Source organism: Peromyscus eremicus, chromosome 7, assembly GCF_949786415.1.
Source record: "Peromyscus eremicus chromosome 7, PerEre_H2_v1, whole genome shotgun sequence".
NCBI lineage: Eukaryota > Metazoa > Chordata > Mammalia > Rodentia > Cricetidae > Peromyscus > Peromyscus eremicus.
Genome location: NC_081422.1, coordinates 104,186,365 through 104,203,379, shown reverse-complemented (window position 1 = coordinate 104,203,379; position 17,015 = coordinate 104,186,365). Strand labels below are relative to the sequence as shown.

General features: G+C 45.2%; 1 protein-coding gene across 8 annotated transcripts in view; it reads right to left on the bottom strand.

Annotated features, from left to right (window-relative positions):
* Positions 1-17,015, bottom strand: part of Kif9 (kinesin family member 9) — a 61,615-nt gene that overhangs the window by 34,727 nt on the left and 9,873 nt on the right. For 6 of the 8 annotated variants that reach the window (XM_059268752.1, XM_059268750.1, XM_059268749.1 and 3 more), the window contains 7 exons: positions 14,695-14,860; positions 10,660-10,766; positions 9,102-9,326; positions 3,292-3,375; positions 3,090-3,182; positions 1,366-1,513; positions 41-105 (listed from right to left, as the gene is read on the bottom strand). In XM_059268752.1, coding sequence (XP_059124735.1) covers positions 41-105; positions 1,366-1,513; positions 3,090-3,182; positions 3,292-3,375; positions 9,102-9,326; positions 10,660-10,766; positions 14,695-14,860 — 888 coding nt within the window. Of the gene's footprint in view, positions 1-40; positions 106-1,365; positions 1,514-3,089; positions 3,183-3,291; positions 3,376-9,101; positions 9,327-10,659; positions 10,767-14,694; positions 14,861-17,015 lie in introns of those variants that run through there. The other 2 variants (XR_009380335.1, XM_059268753.1) reach the window with 2 other exon arrangements.

The following is a 17,015-nucleotide window of genomic DNA, read 5'->3' as shown; positions in this document are numbered from 1 at the left end:
GGATAGTATATCATCTGAGCCATTGGCTGTTTCTACATACCGTTTCTTCTAACTGGGCTGCTTCTCCATAGATGTTTGTCACAAGGACCATATTGCAGTTTCCCCCTGCAGAAAGCAAAACACAGGAGAGTCTACAATCATGTAAGTTTTCTGACAAGAGAATCCCTTAGGGTTGACAGATTTGTTATGGACTCAATGTTTGTATCCCCACAATATTCATAACCTCTGAAATTCCAACTCCAAACACCTACTCTGATATACCTGGAGGGGGGCCTTTGAGAGGTAATTACATTTAGATGAGGTCTTGCATGTACAGCCCCTATGATGGGGTTATTGTTTTTGTAAGTTAAGAAAAATCATAGCATTCTTTCTACAAGAAGCGGCCATCTGCAGCCAGGTGGTGGTGGTACACGCCTTTAATCCCAGCACTCGGGAGACAGAGGCAGGTGGATCTCTGTGAGTTCGAGGCCAGCCTGGGCTACAGAATGAGTTCCAGGACAGGCTCCAAAGCTACACAGAGAAACCCTGTCTCAAAAAACCAAAAGAAGAAGAAGAAGAAGAAGAAGAAGAAGAAGAAGAAGAAGAAGAAGAAGAAGAAGAAGAAGAAGAAGAAGTAGTAGTGGTGGTGGCCATCTGCAAGTCAGGAATTATTGGCACCTTGATCTTGGCCTTGCCAGTCTATATAACTATGAAAAACAGTGGTCACCTAAGCCTCCCAGACTATGGTCCTTTAACAGTCCATGCTGACTTAGAGGCAGAAGAGACAACCCTAGTCTGCCTAAGGCCATGAGGCAAGAGACAGAGAGGTGGGGATGGAGAGAGAGAGACCACGAGATGGACCCAAAAGGAACCAGGAGAGAACAGCAACTCTGGAGACTGGAGAAAGCCCAGGAGGGAAGGTGAGAGTTAGAGCTTTGCTCATGGCATCATAGGAATTACGACCAGAAACCAGGGACCGTGTCACTAAGCCCAACACAAAGCCCTAGACAGGTGGGGATGACAAGGCGGCTCCCACTGTTGTGTCCAGGAAGATAGAAAGAAAAAGGGGGAAATGATAGGAGAGGCCCTTTCTCTGAGTCTCCAAGGCCAAACATGTCTCTGCCAAACATTTTTAGGGACAAGGGAGAAAAAGAAAATGTTCCCAGCAGAGGCAAAAGCTTGAGTAGAGAGTCTAAGGCATGAACAGCAAGAGTGCAAGAAGAAGGCTTGTCTGTGTGTCTAACTGGCATCACTCCTGAAGAGCTGTAAGTAACTTCGTTCCCCCGGGACAAAGTGATTCTCTGATCCCTAACAGCAGATGAGCCTGACCTAGCCCTCCCCAGGACACAGACCCTCACTTCTGATGAGAACCAACCACATTCTCACCTAAGGAGTCTTTCAGGGCATGGGTGAGCTTGCACTGCCGGAAGGGGATGTGGTCCCGCTTCTGGTCCCCAAGGGCAATGATGGCCTGCTCCAGGAATGACAGCGACTTGTTGATGTAGGTGGCTTCCTTTAGGACTCTACCTTCCGACTGCAAACAAAATGTCTGGTCATTCATGACAGATGAGGGAGGCTACCCTATTAAGACTGTCTACCCTTCCTAGTTTATAGTGATGCAAAAGTCTACAGCCAGGCTGGAGCCTCCTTCCCAGAACCAGGATCTTTTCCTCCAAGTTGGGAATGTTTTCCATCTTGGGCTACTGATAATGGTAATAGTAAAACTCACAGGGAACCATGCAGTAGTGGAACATGCCTTGAATCCCAGCACTCAAGAGACAGAAACAGGAGGATCTTTGTGAATTCAAGGCCAGTCTGGTCTACAGAGCTAGTTCTAGGACAGCCAGAGACCCCGTCTTGAAAAACCAACCAACCAACCAAACAACAATAAAAACCTCACAGGAAGCTGGGCAGTGGTGGCGCATGCCTTTAATCCCATCACTCAGGATGCAGAGGCAGGTAGATCTCTGAGTTCGAAAGGCCAGCTTTGTCTACAGAGCGAGTTCCAGGACAGCCAGGGCTACACAGAGAAACCCTGTCTTGAAAAACAAGAAAACAAACAAACAAACAAAAAGAATACGTCCATGAATAATCATATGATACTCATTCCAAGACTCACCCTGATACAAATGCACATGAAATACCTGAGCAAGTATAATATTCACACAAATATAGTAATACACACAAATTGCAAATGCTCCTCTAAATGCTCTTGTGAAAATTTTTTGTTAAAATATTTTTGCTAAAATATGTTTGAAATTAAATATGCATGTAAATACTCATATCCATACAGAGAGACACTATACCAGTGCGGAGAATTTACTGAGCAATTACTGATTATAGGTGAGAGATAATTACAAGGAACCCAAATCTTTCCCATCAAAATAATGTTCAGGCCGGGTGGTAGTGGCGCATGCCTTTAATCCCAGCACTTGGGAGGCAGAGGCAGGCGGATCTTTTTAAGTTCGAGGCCAGCCTGGTCTACAGAACGAGATCCAGGAAAGGCACAAGGCTACATAGAGAAACCCTGTCTAGAAAAAGAAATGTTCACAGGAATGAACCTTCTGTGATGCTACTGCATTCTCCCTACCTTGTAAAACTGTTTATGCAGAGACCTTGCTGGATTTTCAAAACTTGATGACTCAGAGATGCTGACACATTCCCCCAATTCCTTTGCACCAATTTTCACCAGTCACCCAAGTCTGTGAGGTCAGACCCCAGACAATGGAGAAATGACATAGCACTCTTGTGTTAGGATAAAGACCTGTCTTATTTTTGGCTGGGTGTACTTGTTACCTGAATGAAGCAATATACCCTCTGGCCGAAGTAAAAGCTTACTTACCAGTTTACTTTTACTTTGTGTGATGCTAGTAAGGTCCCTTATTTCTAGCATAGACACTACATTCCCATGGAGTACAAACGACACTCTAGCTGCTGCTCTACCTCCAGTGACTCCCTTACTGCACTCCACTTCACCTGGTTGTTCTCAAGCAGTCAGTGTGGGATATGCACACACAGGCTCTATGCCACAGGGCCTGGGAGGGGCACACAAGGGCTCTATGCCACAAGGCCCATGGCTTGTTGACAGGGTATCCCACACCCTCACTTACCCCTGTCTTCCCGAGCCTCTCTGAGCCAGCCAGATCTACCAAGTTGATTTTGGAAGTGATATACTTTTCATCTGATAAGGTCCGAGAGTGGGCCTACAAAAACATCCAAACAATTCAGAACGCACTGGGAGGAGTTTCTGATTGGGCGGCACCCACAGGAGTCACTAGTCCTTCTCAGGCCGAACAAAGAACTTGCACCTACCTCCATGTAGATGGTGAAAATGCAGTGTGACCTGGATGAATTTTTGTTCATTGTGTGGGAGGCTATGATCCTGTTGGTCTCTCCCTGAAGAGGAAATATGTGCAACATTTTGAAAACTGAAAACAAGGTATCTGAGTAATTTTCCAACGCTCATATCATTATGACCAGCTGGGCCTTCTGGGAAAATGTCTTTTGAAAACTAATAAAAGGGAAACAAACTGGAGTTTGGTCCTATATTTTCACAACCTGACAATATCTGGAGTGAAGTGTACAAACTGGCATTTTCTGAAGAGTGAGACATGGTGGTGAGAATCAAGACAGGGGCTGGTGAGATGCCTCAGCAGTTAAGAGCACTTGCTGCTCTTCCAGAGGACCCAGGTTCAATCCCCAGCACCCACATGGTGAACTGCCTCTAACTCCAGTTCCAGGGATCCAGTGCCCTCTTCTGACTTCAATAGGTCTTGCCTGCATAGACGCAGGAAAATACTCATAGATATAAAAAGTATAACATAAAAATAAACATTTTACCAAAAAAGTAAGAGGCTTAAGATGTTCAAGAACAATGAATTGGAATCAACTGCCTATCCAACTAGCAGAAATCTATAGTACATAGGAATGCTAGGAATCAAGAAAATAATGATAAATCATGTGCTTGTTCGTTTCTTTGCTTGTTTTGGAGATCGGGTCTCACTCTGTAGCTCTGGATAGCCTGGAACTCACTCTTTAGACCAGACTGACTTCAAACTCAATAGACCCTTCTGCCTCTGCCTCCCAAGTGCTGGTGTTACAGGTGTGAGTCATTGGATCCACTTTGACAAATAGTTTTTTTTTTAATTATTTTTTAAGTTAGCACACAAAGTGATGGGTTTAATGGGGCATTTTCATACATACACATCATTATGATGTGTATGTGTATGTGAGCACCATGGCTCACTGACAGGTTTTAATAACTGAGAAATGCAGAATCTAAAATCATACTATGGTATAAGTCATACAAAAGCACCAATAGAAAAACCATGCATGGGTCAGCAAGATGGCTCAGCTGAATGGCCTGTCCTGACCTATACCCACTAGGGTACTAATTCTCCTAGAACAGGGCTCACACTATGCTATGGCTATCATGGGTCTTTCCCACTCCCTCTTCAACCCCATAGTGAACTTCTTTTATTGTTGTAGTTATTTTAAAAATCATCATATTTTATGTGTATGGGTGTTTTATTTATACATCACCTGTGTGTCTGGTGCCTTTAGGGGCCAAAAGGGGCTGTCATGTGCCCTGTAACTGGAATTGTACAGTTTAGCTTCCATTGAGGTGCTGGGAATTGAACCTGGGTCCTCTGGAAGAGCAGCCAGTGCTCTTAACCACTGAATGACCTCTCCAGCCCCACAGTGAGAGAAAAAGAAAGGAACCAAACTGAGCAGCTTTCCTCTCTCCCTCCCTTTCTCTTCCCCCTACCTCTCTCTGCTCTTGTTTCAGGTGCACCAGGCAGCCTCAAGCTTGCTGTGCAGCTGAGGATGACATTGAACTCTGATTCTCCTGCTTCCACCTCCTACATGTGCTCACTGTAACCACAAACATGTGCCATCTGGCTTTATGTGGGGGATGTTTCTTGAACGTGTGTGTGTGTGTGTGTGTGTGTGTGTGTGTGTGTGTGTGTGTGTGTTTGATATAGGGTCTCACTATATAGCCCAGGCTATAGCACAACCTAGCCTCAAACTCACCCTGCTTCAGCTTCTCAAGTAATAGGATTTACAGGCCCCAACAGACATTTTAATCACAGTTTAGCTGGCTGCAGAGGCCCCAGAGCTACACACATGTAACTAGCTAAGTTGTATGCAACTGACTGACTGATTGACAGCAGTCAACTAAGATGACTACCATGTGCCGGGTAGCGCATGCCTTTAATCCCAGCACCCGGGAGGCAGAGCCCGGCGGATCTCTGAGTTTGAGGCCAGCCTGGTCTACAGAGTTCCAGGACGGGCACCAAAACTGCACAGAGAAACCCTGTTTTGAAAAAGAAAAACAAAACAAAACAAAAAGGATGATTATAACACTTAAATGCCTCACTTCCACTTTCTTATGTATTTTGGTTACACTGTTCAAATGCTCAGAACTTTATAAAGGTATTTATGAGGTAAAAGAAAATCATTGCCGGCCGGGCGGTGGTGGCGCACGCCTTTAATCCCAGCACTCGGGAGGCAGAGCCAGGCGGATCTCTGTGAGTTCGAGGCCAGCCTGGACTACCAAGTGAGTTCCAGGAAAGGTGCAAAGCTACACAGAGAAACCCTGTCTCGAAAAACCAAAAAAAAAAAAAGGAAAAAAAAAAAAAAAGAAAATCATTGCCAAAATAGTTTTTTTTTTTTTTCTGTCCTGGAACTCACTCTGTAGACCAGGCTGGCCTCAAACTCAGAGATCTGACTGTCTTTTCCTCCCAAATGCTAGGATTAAAGGTGTGGCACCACCTCCCAGCTGCCAAAATAGGACTTTCTTTCAGTATTGAAAGTAAAGTAAGGCCATTTTCAAACAACCACAAGAAAACACTTTTGGTGCCTGTCCTGGACCTTGTTCTGTAGACCAGGCTGGCCTCAAACTCACAGAGATCTGCCTGGCTCTGCCTCCCTAGTGCTGGGATTAAAGTTGTGTGCCACTACCACCTGGCAAGAAAACACTTTATTACCAGCTGCTTTTGCACACATGAGAAGAAAATAATCCCACACAGATGGTAGAGGGAAAACAAGCAAAGAAAATGATGAACATAAAACTCCACAGAGTAGTAGTGATATGCCGGTGGAGTTTAAGAACACACTACGTGTCGTGGCGTACACCTTTAATCTTGGTACTCAGGAGGCAGAGGCTGGTGGATCTCTATGAGTTCAAGGTCAGCCAGGACCTTTAATCCTGGTACTCAGAGGCAGAGGCTGGTGGATCTCTATGAGTTCAAGGTCAGCAAGGACTACATACTGAGTTCCAGGGCAGCCAGAGCTATAGAGAAACCCTGTCTCAAAAAAGGTATAAAAAGTCAAGATTCCTCTAAGATGTCACTCACTGCTCCTGCCACCGGGGGAAGCTCTTTCATCCCGTGAACTCAAGGGCTAATGGTACAAATCACCCATGAATTTTTTTTTTTTTTGAGACAAGGTTTTTCTGTGTAACAGCTCTGGCTGTCCTTGAACTTGCTCTGTAGACCAGGCTGGCCTTGAACTCACAGAGATCCACTTGCCTCTGCCTCCCGAGTGGTGGGACTAAAGGTGTGCACCACCACAGTCTGGCCCATGTGACCTTTTAAAAAAAGTTTTGTTAATTATAATTTTTGTTTGTTTGATCTTGCACAGGTTGGCCATGAGCTCTTAAATTCACCTACCTCAGCCTCCTAAATGCTGGAATTATAGGGGTGCACCATCACACTCGACTGTTGTAATGTATATACCATAAAAGGCACTATTCTGCTATCTTTTGTAATGCAATGATTTTTAGCAAATGTACAGAATTGCACAACCATTAGCACAAGCCTATTTTAGAACTGCTACATCACCCCAAAAGCTGCCTGGGGCCCATGTACAGTCCCTTTCCACTCCTTTCCCAGGCACCCACTGAGCTTCTTAATTAATGGCTTTTGGGGTGCGTTGTTTTGTTTTGTTTGACAAGGCTTATTTAACAGCCCTGGCTGTCCTGGAACTTGCTTTGTAAACTAGGCTGGCTTCACTCATAGAGATCCACCTGCCACTGCTTCTTGTGTGCTGGGATTAAAGGTGGGCCCGTCTTGGCAGTGCTGAGGACCAAACTCAACCTTGTGCATGTTAGGCAAGTACTCTGCCACTGGGTTACACTCCCAGCACACCATATGTCTTTTTTTGAGTTAACATTCCGTCACTTTTGAATTGCAGATGTGGTTGCATATACTTGTAACCCCATCTCTTGGCAGGCTGAGGTAGGAAGACAGTGAGCTCAAGGTCAGCCTGGCCAACTGTAGAAACCCTAATAAAAACAATTCTTTGTAATTAAATTTAAATTTGAAAATTAAAGCTGTGGTCTGGAGAGATGGCTCAGTGGTTAAGAACAGTGGCTGCTCTTCCAGAGGACCAGGTTTCATTTCCCAGCATCCACATGGCAGCTCACAACTGTCTGTAACTCCAGTTCCAAGGGATCCGACACCCTCATACTGATATACATGCAGGCAAAACACCAATGCACATAAAATTAAAAGAAGAAAATAAAGAAAAGTGGAAATAGATTTACAAAGAAAAGAAGATTAGAGCTGTGAGATGGCTCAGCGGGTAAAGGGGTCTACCGCCAACCTGATGACCTGAGCTCAGTCCCTAGGACCCACATGGTAGAAGGAGAGAACTGATTTCTGTAAGGTGTCCTCTGACCTATAAACACACACACACACACACACACACACAATACAAACCACACTGACAGGACCAACAAACAAACAAACAAGCAAACTTACAAGTCTTATCGAAAGTCCTAGCAATTCTATCCCTCGGTGCCTACCAAGAGAAAGGAATGCACAATACATAGATACACACAAAGACTCATATGCAAATGTTCACAGTAGCAGCATTATTCACAGTTACCAAAGATCGTCTCCCACAAACTCTGTTAGGCAGTGAATGCATAAACATCTCACAGTGGAGAATCATTGAGCAGTAGAGGAAACGGGTGGGGGACGCAAACAGAATGAGGATGTGTTCTGCAACATAAACAAACCTTGCAGACATTCTAGCAGTCAGCCACAGAAGGCCAAATACTGAAGGACTCCATGCACATAGAAAGTCCAGAATACCCACATAAAGAGCCAGAAAGTAGCTGGGCGGTGGTGGTGCACACCTCTAATCCCAGCACTTGGGGGGCAGAGGCAGGCAGATCTCAGTGAGTTTGAGGCTAGCCTGGTCTACAAATTGAGTTCCTGTTACACAGAGAAACCCTGTCTAAAAAAAAAAAAAAAAAAAAGTTCAACTATGTAAGGCCAGGCAGGATGGTGCAGATCTGTGAAACCCCAGCTACTTAAGAGGTGAAGGTAGGAGGGTCACAAGTTCAAGCCCACCCGGGCCACAGAGTGACTTCATAGCCAGCCTGGGTATCTTTGTTTTTTTGAGATAAAGTCTCACTATGTACCCCAGGCTGGCCTTAAATTCAGCCATCTTCTTGTCTTAGCCCCAAATGCTGGGATTACAGGAATGTACCATTATAATTGGCTCAGCCTGGGTAATTTATTGAGAATCTGTCATTAAATAAAGAAGTACATAGGAGAGGCTGGAGAGATGGCTTGGCAGTTAAGAGTGAGCACTATTCTTGTGTGTGTGTGTGTAGGGGGCAAGTTCAGTTCCCAGCATCCACATGGGGAAGATCATAACCACCTATAAGTCAGCTTCAGAGAACCCAATGCAATCTCCTGGCCTCTGTGGGTACTGCACACACATGCACAACCCCCTCCAAACATATATATCATTAAAATTTTAAGTATTTTTAAAAGTAAAAAGGGGCTAGAAATATAGCTCAGTAACAGAGGACTTGCCCAGCATGAGCCCTTAGCTCAACCTTCGGCACCACAACCAACCTCATAGAAAAAAAGAACCAGAAGGACATGTTTTTTGCCTTAAATGAAAAACATTTTTATGAATTTTGGTTCTTCTTATTCAACACTTAGTTTTCTAAATCAGCACATATGAATTTTCATTCTGTTTGTCAAAGTAAATAAAAAATATGAAAGAAGTAGGGGAGAGGAAGATAAGGAAGTGGGGGAAGGGAAGAGGGAGGGAGGGAGGAAAGGAGGGAGGGAGAGAAGGGACTCTGATCATCTCACCTCAAAGAGGAGGCTGAATGCATCCTCCTCTTGACTTGTGAGATGGACCGACAAGCCCTTAATGAAGACCCCTTGAGGGTTTTCCACGATGGTCATTGGTGTGACTGAGGGTCCCACATAGGGCAGAGTGGACAGGAGATCAAACAGGTTCTCATTATAGATCTCCAGGTAGGAAACACGTACAGTGATGGCATGTGTGGGGCGCTCCTCAATCATCCTAAAAACCTAGATGGAGATTTGACCACAGTCACTAAGGGTAGAGCTCCAACAGCCAACGCATTAACATCAGCCCTGAGGAAAGCCTCAGGAGAGAGCATCAGGGAGTGTGGGACAATTCTTGTCCTAAAAAGGTTTATTGTCGGGCTGATTGATGATGGGCATGATCAACAACTACTATTGTTAGGTAAGATTATCGACTCTTGGGTTTTATTGTTTTGGTTTCCACACTGTGTCCCAGGCTGTTTAGAACTCAAAATGTAGCCCAGGTAATTATCCAACCCACTGGCTTCCTGCTTCAGTCTTCCCAAGTACTGGGATTGCAAGTGTGGGCCATCATGCTTAGCTAGAGATACTTAAGTGTTTTGTTTGAGATGGGGTCTCATGTAACCCAAGTTGCTCAGGAATTCTCAATGTAACTAAAGATGATCTTGAACTTCTGGTCCTATTGCCTCCATTTTCTGATTACAAACACATGCCACTGTGCCTATTTCCCCCCCTTCAATGGTTGGGGATCAAATCCAAGGCTCTGTGCATGTTAGGTATTTACCAAGTGAGCTACACTCTCAGCCTTTAGATATTGAAATTTTGACAGTGGGATAGTAAGGCTATTACTTCCAAAAAATGAGCATGGGGGTTTATAAGAAAAGCTTTTGTTCGACAGCCCTAGCTTCTTGGAACTCAATTTGTAGACCTGGCTGGCCTTGAACTCACAGAGATCAGCCCGCCTCTGCCTCCCAAGTGCTAGCATTAAAGGCGTGCACCACCGTGCTGGCCAGAGGGGAAGAAGGCCTTTTTCATCCTACCTTTAACCAGATGGTCCTCACTAGACCTGGGCTAGCAGGCCCCAAGGGAAGGCCCTTCTGCCTAGGCTTCTGCTTTATTCCCAGAGCCATGGCTGCCACAGTCCTAAAGGCTCAGTCATGCCCTGCTTCTTGCCCTTCTTCTTTCAGGAAATACTGAATGAAGAAGCCACAGCAAGACAATAAGGAAGTTCTGAAAGAGCTGCATTCCCTTCATTAAAACCAGCAACAAGCATGATTAGGACCTCCAAATCCTTAATTACAGGTTCACAGACCATGGGAGCAGCAGGAACCTGATTAGCATGCCTGTTCTCTCCTTAACAAATAAGGAAACAGGCTTATTGTCAGGGAGGGTCTATCTGAAAATCAAAGCCCTGTTTTCCTGGGGACTTGGACTCCACCCCAAGCCCAGTCACAGAAGCCTGTCTCCAGTACCAGTGGAGCTGTAGTCACTTGAAGGCTGAACCCACTGTCTCTAGTGGCCAACCTGGAGAAAAGAGGGCAGCTGTGTGGCATCCCAACACGGGCCCATTCTCTACCTGCTGCAGGGCACGAGGGAGAATACCCCGGTGCTTGTAATTCTCAGTGGCCCCCGTCATGGTGTATGTCTTGCCAGCTCCCGTCTGCCCATAACACATAATGGTACCTGCAAACATTTCGAAATATGTCTGAATGACATTCAGAAAAATCACTTCATGGACAACTCTTGTCTCCTCAATACGCTTGGTGCCATCCAGGACTCCTGATGTGAAGGTAGTCAGTAAAAACATCCAAAGACATCAGGACAGGAAGAGGGCAAGTACACAGGGAAACAGAGACATAAACAGTCAAAACATGAACTTGTGCCCTCAATCTGTGATCTACATAGAGCTCTATGCTTCCCGTCCCCAGATGATCTGGTCCTAGGGTTAGGGAACGTTGTGGCTGGAACTTTTCTTGAAAAGAATAGGAGGGAGCTGGAACATTAGACCTTCACTTTTTTGTTTGTTTGTTTGTTTGTTTTGTTTTGTTTTTGAGACAGGGTTTCTTTGTGTAGTTTTGGTGCCTGTCCTGTTCTGTAGACCAGGCTGGCTTTGAACTCATAGAAATCCACCTGGCTCTGCCTCCTGAGTGCTGGGATTAAAGGCGTGTGCCACCGCCACCTGGTGGGAATGAGTGGTCCTAATTCCGCATCTTGGAGCCAGCAACAATCAGCAATTAGCCCATTGCTAATGAACCAGAAGTCATGTCAGCTGGCCTTCAGTGCCCATCTGTAGTTCTGTAGCACCAAGTGCCTGACTATTAAGTTTCCTAATTCTTAATCCCCCATCTTTACCTCTAGGCCACAGTCTCTCAGGGAATCATGAACGAATCACTGGGTCGGTGAGGACCACATCTATGTATCACCTGCAGAATACGTTACAATGTTGGCACCTAAGACTCTGGAAAACTGAGAGAGTCTAGCTATATAATTCAAACTGTTCTCACATCCCTGATCCCCTGCCTCCACCTCCCAAGTGCCTCACTTACAAACATGCGCAGTCATGCCTGGCTCTCTTCACGGCCTTTTCTACAGAAAGTCTAAAACTCTTGGAGCTAGGTATGTAGCACAGTGATAGAACATGTGCTTAATATGTGTGAGGCTCTGGGTTTGATACCTAGTACCAAGCAACCAACCAACAAATAAACCCTTGCAAAATAGAGAACACTCTAACCAGTAGTCATCAATCGGCAAAGACTGTAAACTGCAACTTTATTTTTACTTTTTTAAGCTTTTTAAATTTTTGGATAGGGCCACATGTAGCTCAAGCTGGCCTCTCACTGGTAGGTAGCTGAGGATGACTTTGAACTCCTGATCTCCTGCCTCTACTTCCAAGTGCTGGGATTACAGGGATTTGCTACTATGTCACACTCTCAAGGTGCTGGGTTTTTCGTTTTATTTTGTTTTAATTTATTTTTAAACGTATGGGGTGTTTTGCCTGCATGTATGTCTGTGGATCATATGAGTGCCTGGTGCCCAAAGAGGCCAGAAGAGGGTATTGGATTCCCTTGAAACTGGAGTAACTGATGATTGTGAGCTACCTTGTGGGTGCTGGTAATTGAACCTGGATCCTCCAGAAGAGTAAGCAGCCAATGCTCCTAACTGATGGGCCATTTCTCCAGCCTCATTAACTTTTATAAAGATTAAAAAACAAACAGATGGCCAGGCGGTGGTGGCGCACGCCTTTAATCCCAGCACTCGGGAGGCAGAGCCAGGCGGATCTCAGTGAGTTCAAGACCAGCCTGGTCTCCAAAGCGAGTTCCAGGAAAGGCGCAAAGCTACACAGAGAAACCCTGTCTCGAAAAACCACAAAAAAAAAAAAACAAACAAACAAACAAACAGATAAAACAAAACACATGTAATGGCACAGACTTGTATTGTAATCACTGGGCTGGGGAAGCAGAGGCAGGAAAATGGTTACAAGTTCAAGGCCAGTCTGGGATATATACTAACATGCTGTTTTACAAAAACATTTTATCCCAGCATTCAGGAGGCAGAGGCAGACAGATATTGAGCATGAGGCCAGGCTGGTATATATAGTGGGTTCCAGACCAGCCTAAGGCTACACAGTGAGATCTTGTCTCAAAAAACAAACCAAGAAGGGTGATGATGGCACATACCTTTCTTTAGTCCCAGCATTTGGGAGGCAGAGGCAGGTGGATTTTTTTTTTTTTTTTTTTGGTTTTTCGAGACAGGGTTTCTCTGTGTAGTTTTGGTGCCTGTCCTGGATCTCACTCTGTAGACCAGGCTGGCCTCAAACTCACAGAGATCTGCCTGCCTCTGCCTCCCGAGTGCTGGGATTAAAGGTATGCGCCACCACTGGCTGGTGCAGGTGGATCTTTGAGTTCGAACATAAAAACTTTAAAATAGTCTTTGACCACATAAGTCCATAAAAAAATTAGAAATGACTGGAAAGGAGGTGCATTTAAGGGTCAGGTTAGAAACCTGGTGCAAGGGAAACTCCCAGGAATCTACAAGGATGACTCCAGCTAAGACTCCTAGCAATAGTGGATTTGTAGACTGAACTGGCCATCTCCTGTGATCAGACAAGACTTCCAGTGGAGGGACTGAGACATCAATCTAGCCACACAACCTTTGACCTGTCTATAGGATGTACAGGGTGGGGGTGGGGTGTAAGTGTGGCACAGAGATTGTAGGAGTGACCAACCAATGACTGGTCCAGTTTCAGACCCATGCCAGAGAGTGAGCCCACCCCTGACACTGCCTGGAGGGCCAGGACCCAGAGGCTGGGTGGTCCAGAGACCTAGAATAGAACTAAATATAACTGGAGGGGGGAAAAGGTCAACGTAATGATGCCTAACGATTTTCTGCTCTACTCATAGGTTGGTGACTACCCCAGTGGTCATCATAGAGCCTTCTTCCAGTAACTGATGGAAACAGATGCAGAGACCCACAGCCAAACATTAGGCCAAGCTTGGGGAATCCTGCTGAAGAGAGGGAGTAGGAGTCCAGGGTTGTAGGGTCAAGGACATCACAAGAAACCCACAGAAACAACTAACCTGGCTCATAGGAGTTCACAGAGTCTGAACCAACAACCAGGGAGCCTGTGTGGGACCAACCTAGGCCCTCTACATACACGTGACAGTTGTGTAGCTTGGTCTATTTGTGGGACTCCTAACAGTGGGAGTAGGGGCTTGTCCCTAATTCTTTGGCTGGCTTTGGGGAACCTATTCCTCATGCTGGATTGCCTTGCCCAGCCTTAATACAAGGGGAGGAGCTTAGTTCTACTACAACTTGATATGCTTTGTTGATACCCATGGGAAGCCTGCCCCTTTCTGAACAGAAGCAGAGGAGTGGATGTGGGAGGGGCAGGGGAGATAGGAGAGGGAATGGGAGGAGAGGAGGGATGGGAAACTGATTGAGATGTAAATAAATAAATTTAATTAAAAAAATTCCCAGCTGGCAGTGGTGGCACATGCCTTTAATGCCAGCACTCAGGAGGCAGAGGCAGGTGGATCTCTGTGAGTTCAAGGCCAGCCTGATCTACAGAGCAAGATTCAGGAAAGGCACAAAGCTACACAGAGAAACTCTATCTCGAAAAACCAAAAAAAAAAAAAAAAAATTCCCAATAAAGCTGTTTTTATGCTGTGCATGGTTGCTCATAACTTTAATCCCAGCATTTAGGAGGCAGAGGCAAGTAGATCTCTGTGAGTTTGAGGCCAGCCTGGTCTACATAGTGAGTCCTAGGCCAGACAGGACTACATATTGAGATTAAGACTGAGATTAGGTCTCCCCCAACCCTTCAAATAAAACCAAGGTTTGAGAGATTTGAAACAAGACTATAGTTGGCCATCTAAAAAACACGAGAAAAAGGCAGGGTCTTCAAACAACCACCAGAGACTGGATGGAACCATTCCTCCAATGTTACAAAGTAAATATATGCTCTACCACTAGACCACAGGCTGACAAATATACAATGTTGGTAAGCAAAGTTCTTATGTTTTATTTTATTCAGAATAGAGTACCTCTTGTACCTCTTCCTCCAGGAGGGCCTTCTCAGAGTCCTACATAAAACAACAACTGATTAAATTACCATTGTATCCATCAAGGGCTTGAGAAACTGCATCCTTGGCGACTGTCTCATAAACCAAGTCCTGGGAGGCGTCATGAAGAACTCCATCCAGCTTGAATGACCAGTCTGTCTGCTGGTTATTGACAGCTCCTCTCCGAGTGTCTTTTTTCAAGTGAATGTCAATGCTCTAGGGAAAAAAGGAGTGAGACAGGGAGAAGCCAGGTATGGGTGACACACACCTGAAATCTCAGCCCTTGGAGGCTGAGTCGGGAGTTCTGATCTGGAGTTCCAGGACAGTCTACATAGTGAGAAACATCACAAAAAGAAGAGGGGGTTGGAGCTACTTTTAGGAAACCTTTGTAAAAAGACCCTGTGATAACACTCAGGAAACAGAGGCAGGAGGATCTCTGTGAATTCAAGGCAGCCTGGTCTACATAGAGTTCCAGGACAGCCAGGGCTATATAGGGAGAGTCTATCAAATAAATAAGTAAATAATCACTGATAACTGAGGCCTGACTTAGAGAAAACAAAGCATGTGAAGCTTCCTAAAAGTTTTTTAGATTTATTTTTTATTTTACATTTGTGAATGTTTCATGTGAATGTATGCATGTGTACTACATGTGTGCCTGGTACCTGCAGAGCTCAGAAAAAGGGTGTCAGATCCCCTGGAACTGAAGTTACAGACAGTTGTGAACTGTCATGTGGGTGCTGGGAATGAAGCCCAGGTCCTCTGCAAGAGCAGCCAGTGCTCTTAACTACTGAGCCATCTCTCCAGCCCCAATTTATCAGGTTCTAATTAAATGAGATTTAGTTACAGCCCATACGTATAGAAGCTTTGAATTAGGCAAGAGTAGCAGTGGAAGTAGAAACAATGGCCCTGGCTCAGGCCTTGTCTGTTTGGCTACAGGTGGTGATGCCCTTCCATCCTCTTCACTATGTCCAGGAATTACTTCCACAAACAACTGTGAGCCAAGGGAGCAATGTTGGAATGGTCACATAAAGTCTCTGAATTTTTCAGACACAGTCTTTTGTGTTAGTGTAAACTGAGAGTGCCCAACCTACCTGTGTTGGGGGACATTCGATCACACTATGAACGAGTTTGCATTTTCGTTAATGAAATAAAATTAACCTTGGGTCAGGAGGCTGCCTTAGCAACTAGTTGACAGAAAGTAATCATAGAGCCTGAGAGGGCATCCGGGAGAGGGATAGAGACACAGGAAGTAGTAGGGTGGAGTTCAGGGTGAAACAGCCTTTTCTAGTTTGGGGAAGGAGAAGCACAGGGTCTTTTGGAGACGCCCGCAAGGAGGGAAGGTCAGCTAATTGTGACCCAGCCTCTCTGAGCTGGCAGGTTTTCACACCAGCCTTTGAATCTTGAATCTTATTTATAAATAGAATGACAAAGATTTAGTTAAAGTGAGAGGCCGAGACAGAGCCTGTGCCTATGGGAACAGGATTCTTGCCAAGTTTGGCCTGAGCAGACAGGCTGCTGCTAGAGAAGCAGGCTGGTAAATGTGGAGCTGCAATTACTGGCTGAAATAGCATTAGATTAAGGCGTAGCCATTGTGCCGAAGTTTAAAACAACATACTTGTAATACTTGTAATCAGATTTTCAGATGCACCTTCAACCGATTCCCAGTAAGATTCCAAGTTTTTTTTTTTTTAAAGACATTTTTATGATATGAAGGCTCGCTTTGAATTTAGGTATTTGGCTTTTTCCTCTTGGTCTCTCAACTGTTCAAACCACAGTATAGCACCATGCCAGCTTATTCCAAGCTCTTGATGGGGACTCTCACTGAAATCTACTTGCTGCTGTAATCCAATAACCAAGAGCCACCCAGAGAAGAACAAAACTAAGGCCAAGACTGATGGGGTCACAAGGTGTGGTGACGTGCGCCTATAACCCCAGGACTTGGGAAGGAGAAGCAAAAGGATCAGAAGTTCTAAATCATCCTGTGGAAACAGCCAGTTTAAAGCTGGCTGGGTTACACGAGACCCTGTCTCCAGAAAGTCAAACACCACCACGTATTAAACGGTGCCTCACGAGTTTCGTGTTCTCTGCTTCTGTGTTTGTTGAAATTGTGCCCATGGAACACATCATCCAGGGCCATCCTTGAGGTCTTTTCTGACTATCAGGACTTGCAAGACCTGAGCAATTTGTTCTTGAATTATTCGTTTAAAAAAGGTCTACCTGAGGGCTGGCGGGACGGCTCAGTGAGAAAAGGTGCCTGCCAGCAAGCCTGACAACCTGAGTTTGACTCCCCAGGACCCATGTGGAGGGAGGAAAGAACCTACTCGACAATCCTGCAAGTTGCTCTCTGACTTCCACATTTGTGCTTTAGCAG